The sequence below is a fragment of the Gopherus flavomarginatus genome, chromosome 9, assembly GCF_025201925.1.
Source record: "Gopherus flavomarginatus isolate rGopFla2 chromosome 9, rGopFla2.mat.asm, whole genome shotgun sequence".
In the NCBI taxonomy this organism is placed as follows: Eukaryota; Metazoa; Chordata; order Testudines; family Testudinidae; genus Gopherus; species Gopherus flavomarginatus.
The window spans coordinates 16,314,329-16,326,697 of record NC_066625.1 but is presented as its reverse complement, the minus strand read 5'-3'; the positions used below and the strand labels follow the sequence as shown (position 1 = coordinate 16,326,697).

Below are 12,369 nucleotides of genomic sequence, written 5' to 3'. Positions count from 1 at the left end.
ATAAAAAAAGCTGCACTGTCTTTTCTCAGCAAGCCCAAACCAAGCCAATCCCATCTCGGAGGCACCACCCACTGCCACCTCCCATAGCCCAATGCCCTGCCCCAGCCAGTGAAAGTGAGTGAGGGTGGGTGAGAGTGAGCCACGGAGGGAGGGGGAATATAGTCAGCAGGGACAAAGCCTCAGGGAAGGGGCAGGGCTAGCGTTTTTGGTTTTGTGTGATTAGAAAGTTGACAATGGTAACTCTAGGAGATGGCATATTTCAGGACATTAAAAGGAACTTAAGACTCTGTCAGGTGGACCATGCAATAGGAGAGCTCTGGCAGTTGCATTGTCAAAATGCCACTTAAATGAACTGACCAAATTAAATACTTAAATCATGGTGGATTACAATGTAGTGGTCTTGCTCCATGCAGACTTCTTTCCAGCCTCCCTTTCCCCCAGGCAGATTTTCCCTCCCACCCCATTGCCACTGATATGGAAGGAAGGAAAGAAAGAAAAATGAATAGTGCTTTTACATCAAACGTCTCCAGATCCTCCATGCACTAGTGGGGACACAGAGAACCCTCGGCAGACACCAACTCAAAGTACCAATCCCCACTATGCCCCTCTTTATCTTTCCCTGCGTTAGGGTCACATTGCTGTAATACTATGAACTTCGGTGAATTTACTGCTGTTTTACTGCGCAGCAGTGAGAAGAAAAATCACACTCTAAATGCCTAGAGGGTCAGCTTTTCAAATGAACCAGTCTTTGATTTTTTAGCAAGAGTTTGTCAGGAAAGAAAAAACACACCAAACTATTTTTTATTTGTATAGATTTAACATCCTGGGTAAGAGGGGCCTGCAATGTAGGCTTCTTCAGCCATATGGCAGTCCTTGTTTAGGGGGGGCAATGCACCCTCTTCACATTGTGATGTTGCAAAGGCTTAATGTTTGCATTGCAATGTTGCAAAACAGTGGGTTGGGGCTGCATTGTATCACTGTATTCCAAGTATCTGATATGTATTGTGACATCACATTGCAATGCTGTACTGGGATATTGTTCAGTGAAGGCTTGACACTGCATTGTGATGTTCTATTGCTTCAGCTTGGTGCCACATTGGAACCGTGGAATGTCCACATTATTAATGAGCTTTGGGACATCCCTCCAGAACTTCCATCTGCTTGAGGCTCTGGAATAATTGCTCTAATTAATGCCATGTAAATACAAAAATACTGATTAGCTATACTTAACGGTTAGTACCTATTGCTAATCCATATAATTTTTATTACCTTGGTCACCGCTTTGAGCTTAACCATGTATCTGAGTTGCAAACTAGCTTACCCTCTGAAAAAGACTCTTAAAAAAGGATTTTAAGGGAAGCAAGGGCTCAGCCCTTCATCCCTGTGTAAAAGACCTCTCCACACAGATATTTAAAAAAAAAAAAAAAAAAAAGATGTGAGATGAATAAAGTATACAAGCCTATTTTGTACATGAAGGTAGCGTGGCCGAGCGGTCTAAGGCGCTGGATTAAGGCTCCAGTCTCTTCGGGGGCGTGGGTTCGAATCCCACCGCTGCCACAAGGCTTTTGTGTCTCCCTGTTTTGCAGGGAATATAGGGATCGCACAGCGCCGCCTGGTGCTAAACTGAGAAGCTTATCCCCGCCTGGGAAGCATTGTGGGTAAGAGGAGGAACTAGTCTCCCCACGTGTCTGCTGCTGGAGTTACATCAACATGGCTGCTGCATGAGACGTCCCCGGGACCTGCACGTACATTGCAACGCGCTGAAGGGGGGGATCGGTGGCCTCATCTGCCCCTGGAGTCCGCGCCACGAGGTAGGGGGAGCATGTGTGGTCCATTGTCCCTGCCTTAGGGCTGCACAGGGCGTTACAGCTGCTGTGGGGCGCGTTCTTCCGCAAGGCCTGGGCTGGGGTGCGCTCTGCCTGCTGCAAATCCTGTGCATGAGCTAAAAACTCTCCGAGGAGTCTGAACTCATTGCACGTAAAAAGCACCTGGAGAGTGGGCTCTGGGAATAGCTGGTCGGGGTCAGGGGCTGGGTGTGTGTTGCGAAGCCCTCCCTTTCCCCCGCGGCAGGAGCTTGCCTGATTCAAGGGTGTTTGAACAAATTCACATTACTGTTCACTTATAATCTTCCTTTTTTCCCTGCTTCTCTTCTGTGTGTGGTTTGCAGTCTGCTCTCCCTGAGATTGCTGCAGGGTTACATCAGCCATCTCAGTCACAGCCTGACACCAAAGGCTAGTTATGTTTGAAGGCAAGGATTAAAAAAAGAATGCACCCTCTTTGCCCTCAAAGTATCCCAGAAATATGAGAGTCGGATTTAATGTGAGGTTTTGGTGGGTTTGGAATCTCCACTCCCTGAGGTTATGTGGTTACATCAGCCATCTCTTTGGGGAGGCTTATTCCCCCACCCCAACCCCAAAAAAGTAAGCAGAGTTTGATAATCTCCACTCCTTCCAACTACTCCCGGTAACCTGGTAGAGTGACTGGTAAATTGCACAAGTACACACATCTCTTTCAGGACATCTGTTTTGTGGCTTATTTAGGAAGAGCACTGCATCCTGTCTCATAACAGGTTTCAGAGGGGTAGCCGTGTTAGTCTGTATCAGCAAAAAGAACAAGGAGTGCTTGTGGCACCTTCGAGACTAACAAATTTATTTGGGCATAAGCTTTTGTGGGCTAAAACCCACGTTATCGGATGCATGCCCTGGAACCTATTTTTTTCATGTTCTCTGTGTGTGTGTGTGTGTGTGTATATGTATGTATATATATATATATATATATATATATATATATATATATATATATATATAATCTTCCTACTGTATTTTCCACTGCATGCATCCGATGAAGTGGGTTTTAGCCCATGAAAGCCTATGCCCAATAAATTTGTTGGTCTCATAACAAGTTACCAAGTCATTCTTGCTCAGAGCAGGATTTTTGCAATCAATAATCTGAACCTGTATTTTAAATCCTGGCTGAAGAATTTTAGCTTGCCTTTTCCTCCCCTGTTTACTGTTATCATTGTGCTGGGAAGAAGTCAGTTTACAAGTTGACAAAAGTAAGAATTAAAAAAAAAACAACCTCTGTGCCGGGAGAGAGTGGCGGTCTTTATGAGGGCCCAGCCTGGCTCAGCAGTTGCTGGGTACTGTGTGCCGGTGACATGAAGCTTTCACTGACTCATTGAGCAGGTGACCTATTCTATGTACTGAGTTTGTTTTAATCACTTATGCTGTTGTTAGAGGGAAGTTATTTGCTGATTGTGTTCATCCATCTAACCTGATGCTGAAAGAACAGGTTTAACACTTTGTACGCAAATGATATTTCTGGAAATGTTAAGGGTTTAAAAGGTGATGCATGCGTGATGTAAAGAGGCTTACAGTGCAGCCTCTTCAAATCCTGACTATTTAGCCTGCCTGGCTGTAGTACGCTAAGTGGAAATAGAAGCCTTGGAATATAGGAAGTCCCAATATTTTGGTTAATTAACAGAGTGTGGTTTTGCAGAACTGTTTATGGATGGGCAAAAGGAGAAAGAGGTGAAATAAAGAACCTTGTAAACATTCAGTTCAGTTGTCTTTCTGCAGTTTACAAACCGGCATAGACTCTGTGCTGAACATAAAGTAATCAGGGTCAGGGCCAGTGTTTGAATGAGAGACCTCTAAGAAAAACCTGGGTGCTACAGGACATGACATTGGTAATTCAGAAAATGTCACACTTCCCTCTTTATTGGTAATGAGCCAGAGCTTCAGTACATGATTAGGACAGTGGTTCTCATCCCTGTCCATACCATGACCCCATGATACACCAGAAAAATGTTTCAGGTCTCCCTGTCCCTCAATAATTCCAGGAACCCCTCCCATCTAACTGTAAAGAGAAGCAAGCTAGTTGTGAGCTGCTGGATCTGTTTGTGCACCCCAAGTTAAGAACCCCTGTATGAGGGGGCACTGTGAGAATGGAGATGCCATCTTTCAGATGAGACAAAACTGAGTCCACTTGTGGCCATTTAAGATCCCATGGCATTATTATAAGAATGAGAATAGATGTGTTACCCCAGTATCCTGGCTAAACTTGAACTTGGGGCAATGGAATGCTCTCATTAAATGCTACTTGCAGTTTAAATTGGATAGAATATTCTTCAGTTGTTCTAAATTGGGAGGCTGTTACCCAGCTGCTTCATTCCATCCCAGTTAACAGTATTTCACTGGTAGGCTAAGTTAGAGCTTTGTATGTATTACCTACAGGTGTTTAGGGTGAGTTGAAGCTTAATTAACCAATAACAATGAGCTCTTTAGATGGAAGTCTCTTTAGCAATTCAAAAGCTACCTAAAATTATATGAGCCATCTACTAAATTGTAAGTTGTATGCTTTTTCTCCCAGTGTTTATCTTAATTTAATTCCATTACTCTTTCCACTGTTCATGCACTCTTCTTCTGGTTGCTGTATTTCTCCTGAAAAGGTCTCTCTCAGACCTGTCTGTATGTCTTCCCGTACTAAATGCCTGAATCTGATTCCATTTAATTTCCTTCATTGTAGAAAGTTGTATGAATATTATAAGCTGTATCAGGTAACAATGCCTCCTGTTCATATGCTTGCCATTCTGATATTCTATTAAAAGCAACCCTCTGGACATCTTTTATCCTTAAAGGAATTGGAAAATTGATGTCTTCATTATCTGATGTTTACACTAGTAACTGAGTCACTCCATGAGCTGAGGTAAGCAGAAGGGAAATATTCATTTCTAATTCTGTAAAATGCGCACTCATGCTTACACTTTTGAAAAGAATTAGATTTCTGATAATCTGATCTAATAGTCACCATTTTAATCTTACATCACATAAACTCATAGACTTTAAGGTCAGAAGGGACCATTGTGATCATCTAGTCTGACCTCCTGCACAATGCAGGCCACAGAATCTCACCCATCCACTCCTGTAACAAACCCCTTACCTATGTCTGAGTTATTGCAGTCCTCAAATTGTGGTTTGAAGACCTCACCTGACAATAGAGTCATGACAATCAAGACACAGTGGTCTTCCACATGCTGACAGTTGTGCCAAGAAGACTCCAGTTAATTAAGAATACAGTAACTGAGAATGCAGAATGATCATGAACATTTTGTATTTCTGTAATATTTGAAAATATGCCAAATATTAAGTCGTTAAGTCTCAAGTAATATTGAGGCAAGTAAGAAATATAGTGGGCTCAAGTATCCTGTGACTGAAATGCAGCCACTTCTGGAGTAAAAAGTGGCAGCTGTTTAACATTGTAGAATTATACTACACTACACAGCAGTTTAGACATGAGGTGAAGAATATAGAATGCTGTATGCAATTGAAACTGCAGAGGCAATGTAAGTAAACAGAATGTAGTTACCTGAGTTGAATTTTTGCCAGGATGTTGGAGTTAATGCCCAAGCGCTATGGGATCTTTAGTGACCAAAAGTGATCAGGACTCTTGAAAGGTTAGGTAAATAACCACACTTATTAATGTGACCTTTTAGGATTATTAACTTCCAGGTAAATTGGAGTATATTTAGACCTGCCATTAAAATATATGAACGATGTGTGTCTACATGTAATTGATGAAAATGACTGCAGTCATGCACATTCTTAGTATCTTGCTTTTACCCATGGTATATTTGCACGATCAGCAATGTGATCCTGGACACAACCTCTTTCCAGAGGCACAGGGTACACAGCAAGTCCCATGACCTGGGGATTAGAGTGTTGCCATGAGTGGTAATTCCAATTTGGATAGGATTTTCTTTAAACTTTATTTGTTAATTTTTAAAACGTCTTCTATTGATTTGAGGCTACCATGCGCCCTACCAGACTGATAGAGACTGCCATGGGCTGCCATTTATTGATAACTATTGGATTAATTAAACATTGTCTGTTGCGATGTCATTTTAAATAATTTGTAAGCCTTGCTTTTTTTGTTTATGGTGTTGGAGAGAGAGAGTCATTGCTCCATCTGTGGGACCTGGGCCCTGATCTACAATGAGACTTAGGCATTTCAACGCACAGCATCGGAGTGGCTAGAAAATCACAGGAACAGGGCGATTCACAAAGCCTGAGTTAGGGCCAAGGAATGGGAAGAGATAAGGGCCTTAGAATGGGATCCACAAAAGCCAGCACGCTAGGGGGGGAGCTGCTTGAACTAGCCAGCGGGAGATGCTGATGATGGGTGGGCTAAGCCATGCCCCTCTCTGAGATAGGCGTCTATCTCTGCTTAGCAGTCCACAAACAGGAACCTGCCACCTGGCAGTTTAGATGCCTACAGGGTGTCTTCTGGGAATGAGTGAGATGTCTGCCTCACTCTGCACAAAACAGCTGGAGGAGGAGGTGATGCTGCCCCTCCAACGCTATAACTTCTATCCCAGTGGTTAGACCTCTTGTCTGGGATTTGGGGGCTTCAGGTTCAATCCTCACCCCCTCCTTGGCAGAAGGGAAGAAAGGATTGAAACTGGGAGCTCATACCTCTCAGGAGAGGGCTCTAACCACTGGGCTGTAGGATAGTTTGATTTTGGGCTTCCTCACTGTCCTGTCCAAGCTTCTCCACTGTGGATGAAGAATGAGTGATTGGAGCAGAGGGACTGGACTCTGGGTCTCTCACCTCCCAAGTGGGTGCCCAGAGCCCTGGACTACAGCGTCATAGTCTCTCTCTCTCTCTGGCTCAATGACTGATCCACTGCGGATAAATACTTACATAGTCCTTGGGCAAGAGAGTTCACTGTAGTCCAGTGGTTTGGGCATCTAAATCCTTTTGTGGATCTGGGCCCTGGCTCATTCCACAGCCCATTAACAGCCCTCCATGACTATACCAGCCTGGAGATCTCTACTGAGCTCCGGGTCTTAACTCTGATTCCCCTCAGGTGGCCACCCATAAATATTCATGTTCAGTAAGGGCCAGATGCTACCAGCTGCTGAAAACTTTTGGTAACTTAAACGGGAGCAGAGGGAGCTCAGTATCTTGGAGAATAGGAACTTGAATGACACCTTTGGAAGTGTCATTTTATTGTTGCCTCTTTTTTCGGGGGGAAGGTTGCCGAGAATGCTCATTTTCCATCCCTGGTCTTGCTTTGCTCCTTTTGACGCACACAATTTTCCTTGCACAATTGCATGGGGTACGTTTGGGTTGATAAGATCAGAGATGTGAGGTGATAAGACCTTAGACCTTGGGCTGCAGATATTTTCAAAAGCACAAAAGAGAGTCTGAGAAATGTGTGTCAGACTGAGAATTCTCATTCAAACATCTTAGTTTTTAATTTCCTACCATCTGAAGTGCAGTAAATACATAGTCACTGAACATTTATGCAGTGCACTGTCCATGTGCCAGTCAGTTACAATGCAGTCATAACCTAAAATTAGGCTTGGCAGGATTCGATATAAATCAATAGACGTCAGTAAATGTCGATTTCAGCTGACACCCTGAAATAGATGAAAAAAATATCAATCTGTAACGGTGGGAGGGTAACAGTCGTGGGAGTGCAGCCTCCCCCCTCCCCTACCCCTTGCCCCAGCAGGGATCAGGTGTCTCTTCTCCAGTGGCAGTGCAGGGCACCCTCTGCAGCTCTGCTGTCATGGCGTCAATCCCATGACAGTGGGGCTTCAGTGGGCTCCCTGCATGGTCACAGGGATGATGATACATGATCCTTGGAGGCATAAGTTATGGGGAACGCTGCAGTACTGGCCTGGTGAAGCAGAGACCATCCCAGGCCAGCACTGTGATGAGGAGGAGTTCGAGCCCTTGGCTGTTGGGGAAGCCGCCTTGCTGATGAATGGCTCTGTCCCCAGGCAGGAGCTGTTCCATAGCAGGGTATCCTCCTCTGCAGCCAGGACTAGCCCTCTTCCTCACAGCCGTGGCCACAGGGTCTCTGCTTTGACCCACCAAGACCGCAGCTTTTTCCATACCTTGCACCATCAGAGATCACCGGCCTTGTAGCCATTCTGGGAACCTGTGCAGCTCTGCTGTCCTGGCCCCATTCACTCACTCGCCAGCCAAGAGTTTAGGAGCTATCCCTGGACAGGAACTGTTCAGCAGCAACCCGAGGCCAGGGGACTGCAGCCTTCCCCTCACCTTGCACCCTGGTGTCTTGAGCCCCTTGGCCGTGCAGGGAGCCCCCTGCAGCCCCGCTGTCAGTGCTGCCCTAATCCTGGTCCTATCCCCCCTTCATTTCCTGCGGCTGTAAAATAAAAATAGTTTAAAAATAAAAAAAAAAATTAAATATTAATTGTCAACATTAAAAAAAAATCGAATTCTGCCAAGCCTGACTAAGATACATACTGTACAAAAGTGTCATAGCCAGTAAAAGAGGAGGAATGGAGAAATAAGACCACACAAATGTATTCCCCATAATCTGCTTTCCAAAAAATAAAATTCCCTTCAATTGGAAGGAACTCAAACAGTGTGAGCAAGGAAAGATCCTAGGCTGCACTTGGTACACAAGATGGAAATTATGAATGGGGGAACTATAGCTCTTACAAAACCATCCTTGATACAGTACTTTCCCTCTCTTTCAGATTGTGCAAAGGAAGGACCTGAAACATTGCTTTTCCCATTTTAGCATGGCAAATGAAGAAGATGACCCAATTATACAAGAGGTAAATTTACATTGGGTCATTAGTGAGTGTATGGTTTTCTTGAAATTCATTTTTCTTAGCCTTTTGCACTCTGAAAGAATGTTTCCCTGGATTTAACTGGTATCTGATGCTCAAAAACCTACAGTACCTGAAGGAAATAGGTGGTCTGAACCCAGGATCGAGTGTACAAGTGTCCTCATTGCCAAAACAAATTGGCACTCTTTTGGGCAGACTTGGCATGGAGAACTGTTCTAGCCTTTGATCCCTGAGGTTGTGTTCCAAGTCAGGGATGAGGAACATTGGTGGGTCAGCATTAAGAAGCTAGTATCACTGCTTTATCTATTCCATGTATAAATAGAGGATCAGTCTCTAGATTTATCATCTGGCATCTTTTATGTGGACTAAATTTCTCTTTGGAAAGTTAGACCAATTTTAAATAGAATTACTTTTCTGGATTAGAAGCTTATAAAAATGAAATTACTGGTAAATGTGTTCACTGCTCCTGCTAAAACAAACAGTTGAGATCTGGTTCTAGTCTGAAAGGAGTTTTGGACCATTCTGCTTTTAAAAGGATCATCATAGCGGCTGTAGTTTCCTATTGATTTTTTATGTGAATTCACACACAAGGGCCACTATGAAGGTGCCAGGAAAGGGAAGGTATTCGGGGAGGGGATGTGGCCAGCAGGAGTGGGAGCTGACAGGACCAGATAAGTATCCAAAATGGCTGCCATTCTGTGACAATGCCCACTTGTAATATTCATGTAACCTCCATGAATTCTAGTTGTTTGTGGCAAAGAGCTGGTAATGGGACAGATGTGGGGTTCTGAGCATGTTCATCCTATCTCTCATTTTTAATTTTGCCTTTATGAAGTATTAGTTAGATACTCACCTTATATTCACTATCACCAAAGAGACACATGAGTTTCTTCTAGAACAGTGTTTCCCAAGCTTGGGACGCCGCTTGTGTAGGGAAAGCCCCTGGCAGGCCGGCCAGGTTTGTTTACCTGCCACGTCCACAGCTCCGGCTGATCGCGGCTCCCACGGGCCGTGGTTTGTTGCTCCAGGCCAATGGGCGCTGCTGGAAGCAGCGCGGGCCGAGGGACTTACTGGCTGCCGCTTCCAGCAGCTCCCTTTGGCCTAGAGCAGCGAACCACGGCCAGTGGGAGCCGCGATCGGCCGGAGCTGTGGATGTGGCAGGTAAACAAACCTGGCCGGCCCTCTAGGGGCTTTCCCTACACAAGCGGCGTCCCAAGTTTGAGAAACACTGTTCTAGAGCTCTGAGATACTATGGTATTAGGTTCACAATGAGAGCCGTTTTCCCTTGTCATAGGAGAAGTGTGTTGGCCATGCCCTGAGTTTGCTTTGAGAGACCCCAACACTCAGCCAAAGCTACTGACCTCTGCCTTGTGTCATGGCAAAAATATACAACATTGCTGAGTTTCGTGTGGAAAATTAGCAGAGGTTGGGTTCGCCAAAAGATCCATGGTCCTGACTTAGGTTCAGCATTCATAGTGAAACCCCAAACTAGGCAAATTTCTCCAAGCTCTAGTAACTTGAGAACAGATGGCTGTATTTTCAGTAATGTCTGAGGGCATCAGCAATCATAGCTTTCAGTCTGGTTAAACTTGTTTCTTTTGCTTTGCTAGATTGATGTGTACCTGGCCAAAAGCCTGTCGGAGAAGCTGTATATGTTCCAGGTATTCCAGATGACTTCTTGAGTATAATTTTTAAAGAATAATTATTTCATAAAGCAGTAACTTCTCTTAATGTTGACATAGCTCCTAACAGTTCCTAGCATGCCCTAGTACAGAGGTGGGCGAACTATGTCCCATGGGCCGTCCTGCCTGGCCCCCAACCTCCTGGCCAGGGAGGCTCGCCCCTCCCCTGCTGTCCTCTCTCCCCCATAGCCTCAGGTCGTTCACTCTGCCGCTGGCGCAATGCTCTGGGCGGTGGGGCTGTGAGCTCCTGGGGCAGTGGAGCTGCAGAGCCCGGCCTGACTCGGTCTCTGTGCTGCGTGGTGGCAGCATTGTTGTGGCCCGACTCCAGCTCCACCAGCCACTGGTGCTCCAGGCAGCGTGGTATGGGGGCATGGATCAGGGGAGTTCGGGGTGATGGTCAAGGGCTGGGGTGTGAATAGGGGTCAGGGGGGATGGACAGGGGATTGAATGAGGGCAGGGGTCCCAGGGGGGCAGTCAGGAAGGATGGTGTGGCAGGGGGCAGTCAGGGGAAGAGGTTCCAGGGGCAGTCAGGGAACAGGGAGAATGGGTGGTTGGATGGAGCAGGGGTCCAGGGGGGCATCAGGAAGGAGAGGAGGGATTGGATGGGGTGGTGGGGGGCAGAGGATGGCCAGGGGACAGGGAGCGGGGTGTGTGGATGGGGTGGTGAGGGGCAGGGGGTGGTCAGGGGGCAGGGGGTGGGGTGTGTGGATGGGGCAGTGGTCCAAGAGGAGCTGTCAGGGACGGTGGCGGGGGGGGATTGGATGGGGCAGGAGTCCTGGAGGGGAGGCACATAGGAAGTAGGGGCTGGGCCATTATCCCCTCCCCTAACTGGCCCTCCATACAATTTATGAAACCCGATGCGGCCCTCAGGCCAAAAGGTTTGCTCGCCCCTGCCCTAGTACAACTTCTACTGGGTGATGCTGGGCAGTTTCACTTGTGCTGTTTCCTGTGTGTTAGCACGTATTGGCAGTGCAAGGATTTGTCACTAGCGTGGCAGCATTTAGTGGATTTCTCAATGCAGTTTCTTGCATGGGTCTGCAGACCTGTCTCCGCCTTGGATTTATGTGGGGATTGGGTTTAGGTGGGCCTGTTTAGGCCTTGGGCCATTCAAACACACAGTATAGTGCCAAAAGAAGGGATGGCTGGTGATAATACAGGGCAGAGAATGAGAAACAGCAGTGGGTAGTACAGAGAGTTGCTAACCTCCCTGTATTGAAAAGAATTTTGGCTTCTCTGCTTTTGAAATTATTAGTGTATACTTCTGTGAAGCAGTTTAACTCTGTATTGATGCTACTAAGATTTATGCTAATAATTCCAGTTAATGAGAGCACTCTTTTATCAAAAGAAGTTGGTTCAATAAAAGATATTACCTCACCCAGTTTGTCTCTCTAATATCCTGCGCCTGACTCAGCTACAATAACACTGCAAACATCTCCCATGTGTTATGGAGGAAGCAGTCACTTAGTGATTAGAGCTGGGAAATGGGAGTCGAGAGATCTGGGTTCTAATTCTTGACTCTTTTACTGAATTCCTAGAGGACCTTGGCCAAGTCACTTAATCTTTCAGTGCCTCATTTTTCCTTCTGTGAAATGGGGATATTAATACCCACCCACCTTTTTGTAAAGCACTTTGAGATTCTTGGATAAATAATTCCGTTTATAATGGTTCATTGCTATAGCCACTGCACAACACTCCCTACCAAAGGACTGGGAGTTTGGATTTCTGGGCCCTCTTCCCAGCTCTGCCAGTGATTCACCAGACTAGTCAAGTCATTCTTCTGTGCCTTGTAATCATCTGGGAAGTGGGTATACATAAGTGGGGTGGGGAAGGGAAGGGTCAGTTAGTTAGTTAAATTTTTTGTGAGGCATGTTGAGACTTTGCATGGAAGACACTCTGTAAAATGTTTTTGTTTTGTAGTATCCTATTCGTCCAGCTTCCATGACGTATGATGATGTGACGCATCTGTCGGCAAAGATAAAACCAAAGCAGCAAAAGGTGGGGCATCATGTAATGCTAATCATCATGTAACGGTAGTGCTTAAGAAATATGAATTGTGCTCTGCTGCTAGATGCTAC

General features: G+C 45.6%; 1 protein-coding gene and 1 non-coding gene across 5 annotated transcripts in view; both read left to right on the top strand.

The window, feature by feature from the left end:
* Nucleotides 1-1,475: 1,475 nt before the first annotated feature.
* On the top strand, nt 1,476-1,557 carry TRNAL-AAG (transfer RNA leucine (anticodon AAG)). The gene has a single exon. It is a non-coding gene; the product is annotated as a tRNA-Leu (tRNA).
* A 142-nt stretch (nt 1,558-1,699) lies between these two features.
* POLR3E (RNA polymerase III subunit E) overlaps nt 1,700-12,369 on the top strand; it is a 38,757-nt gene continuing 28,087 nt past the window's right edge. For 3 of the 4 annotated variants that reach the window (XR_007776161.1, XR_007776162.1, XM_050966721.1), the window contains exons 1-4: nt 1,700-1,811; nt 8,517-8,597; nt 10,223-10,273; nt 12,212-12,289. Coding sequence is in view for 2 of the 4 variants with exons in the window: in XM_050966721.1 (XP_050822678.1) it covers nt 1,722-1,811; nt 8,517-8,597; nt 10,223-10,273; nt 12,212-12,289 (300 nt within the window). In the remaining 2 variants the exon portion in view is untranslated. Of the gene's footprint in view, nt 1,812-4,639; nt 4,708-8,516; nt 8,598-10,222; nt 10,274-12,211; nt 12,290-12,369 lie in introns of all 4 variants that reach the window. The other variant, XM_050966722.1, reaches the window with a different exon arrangement.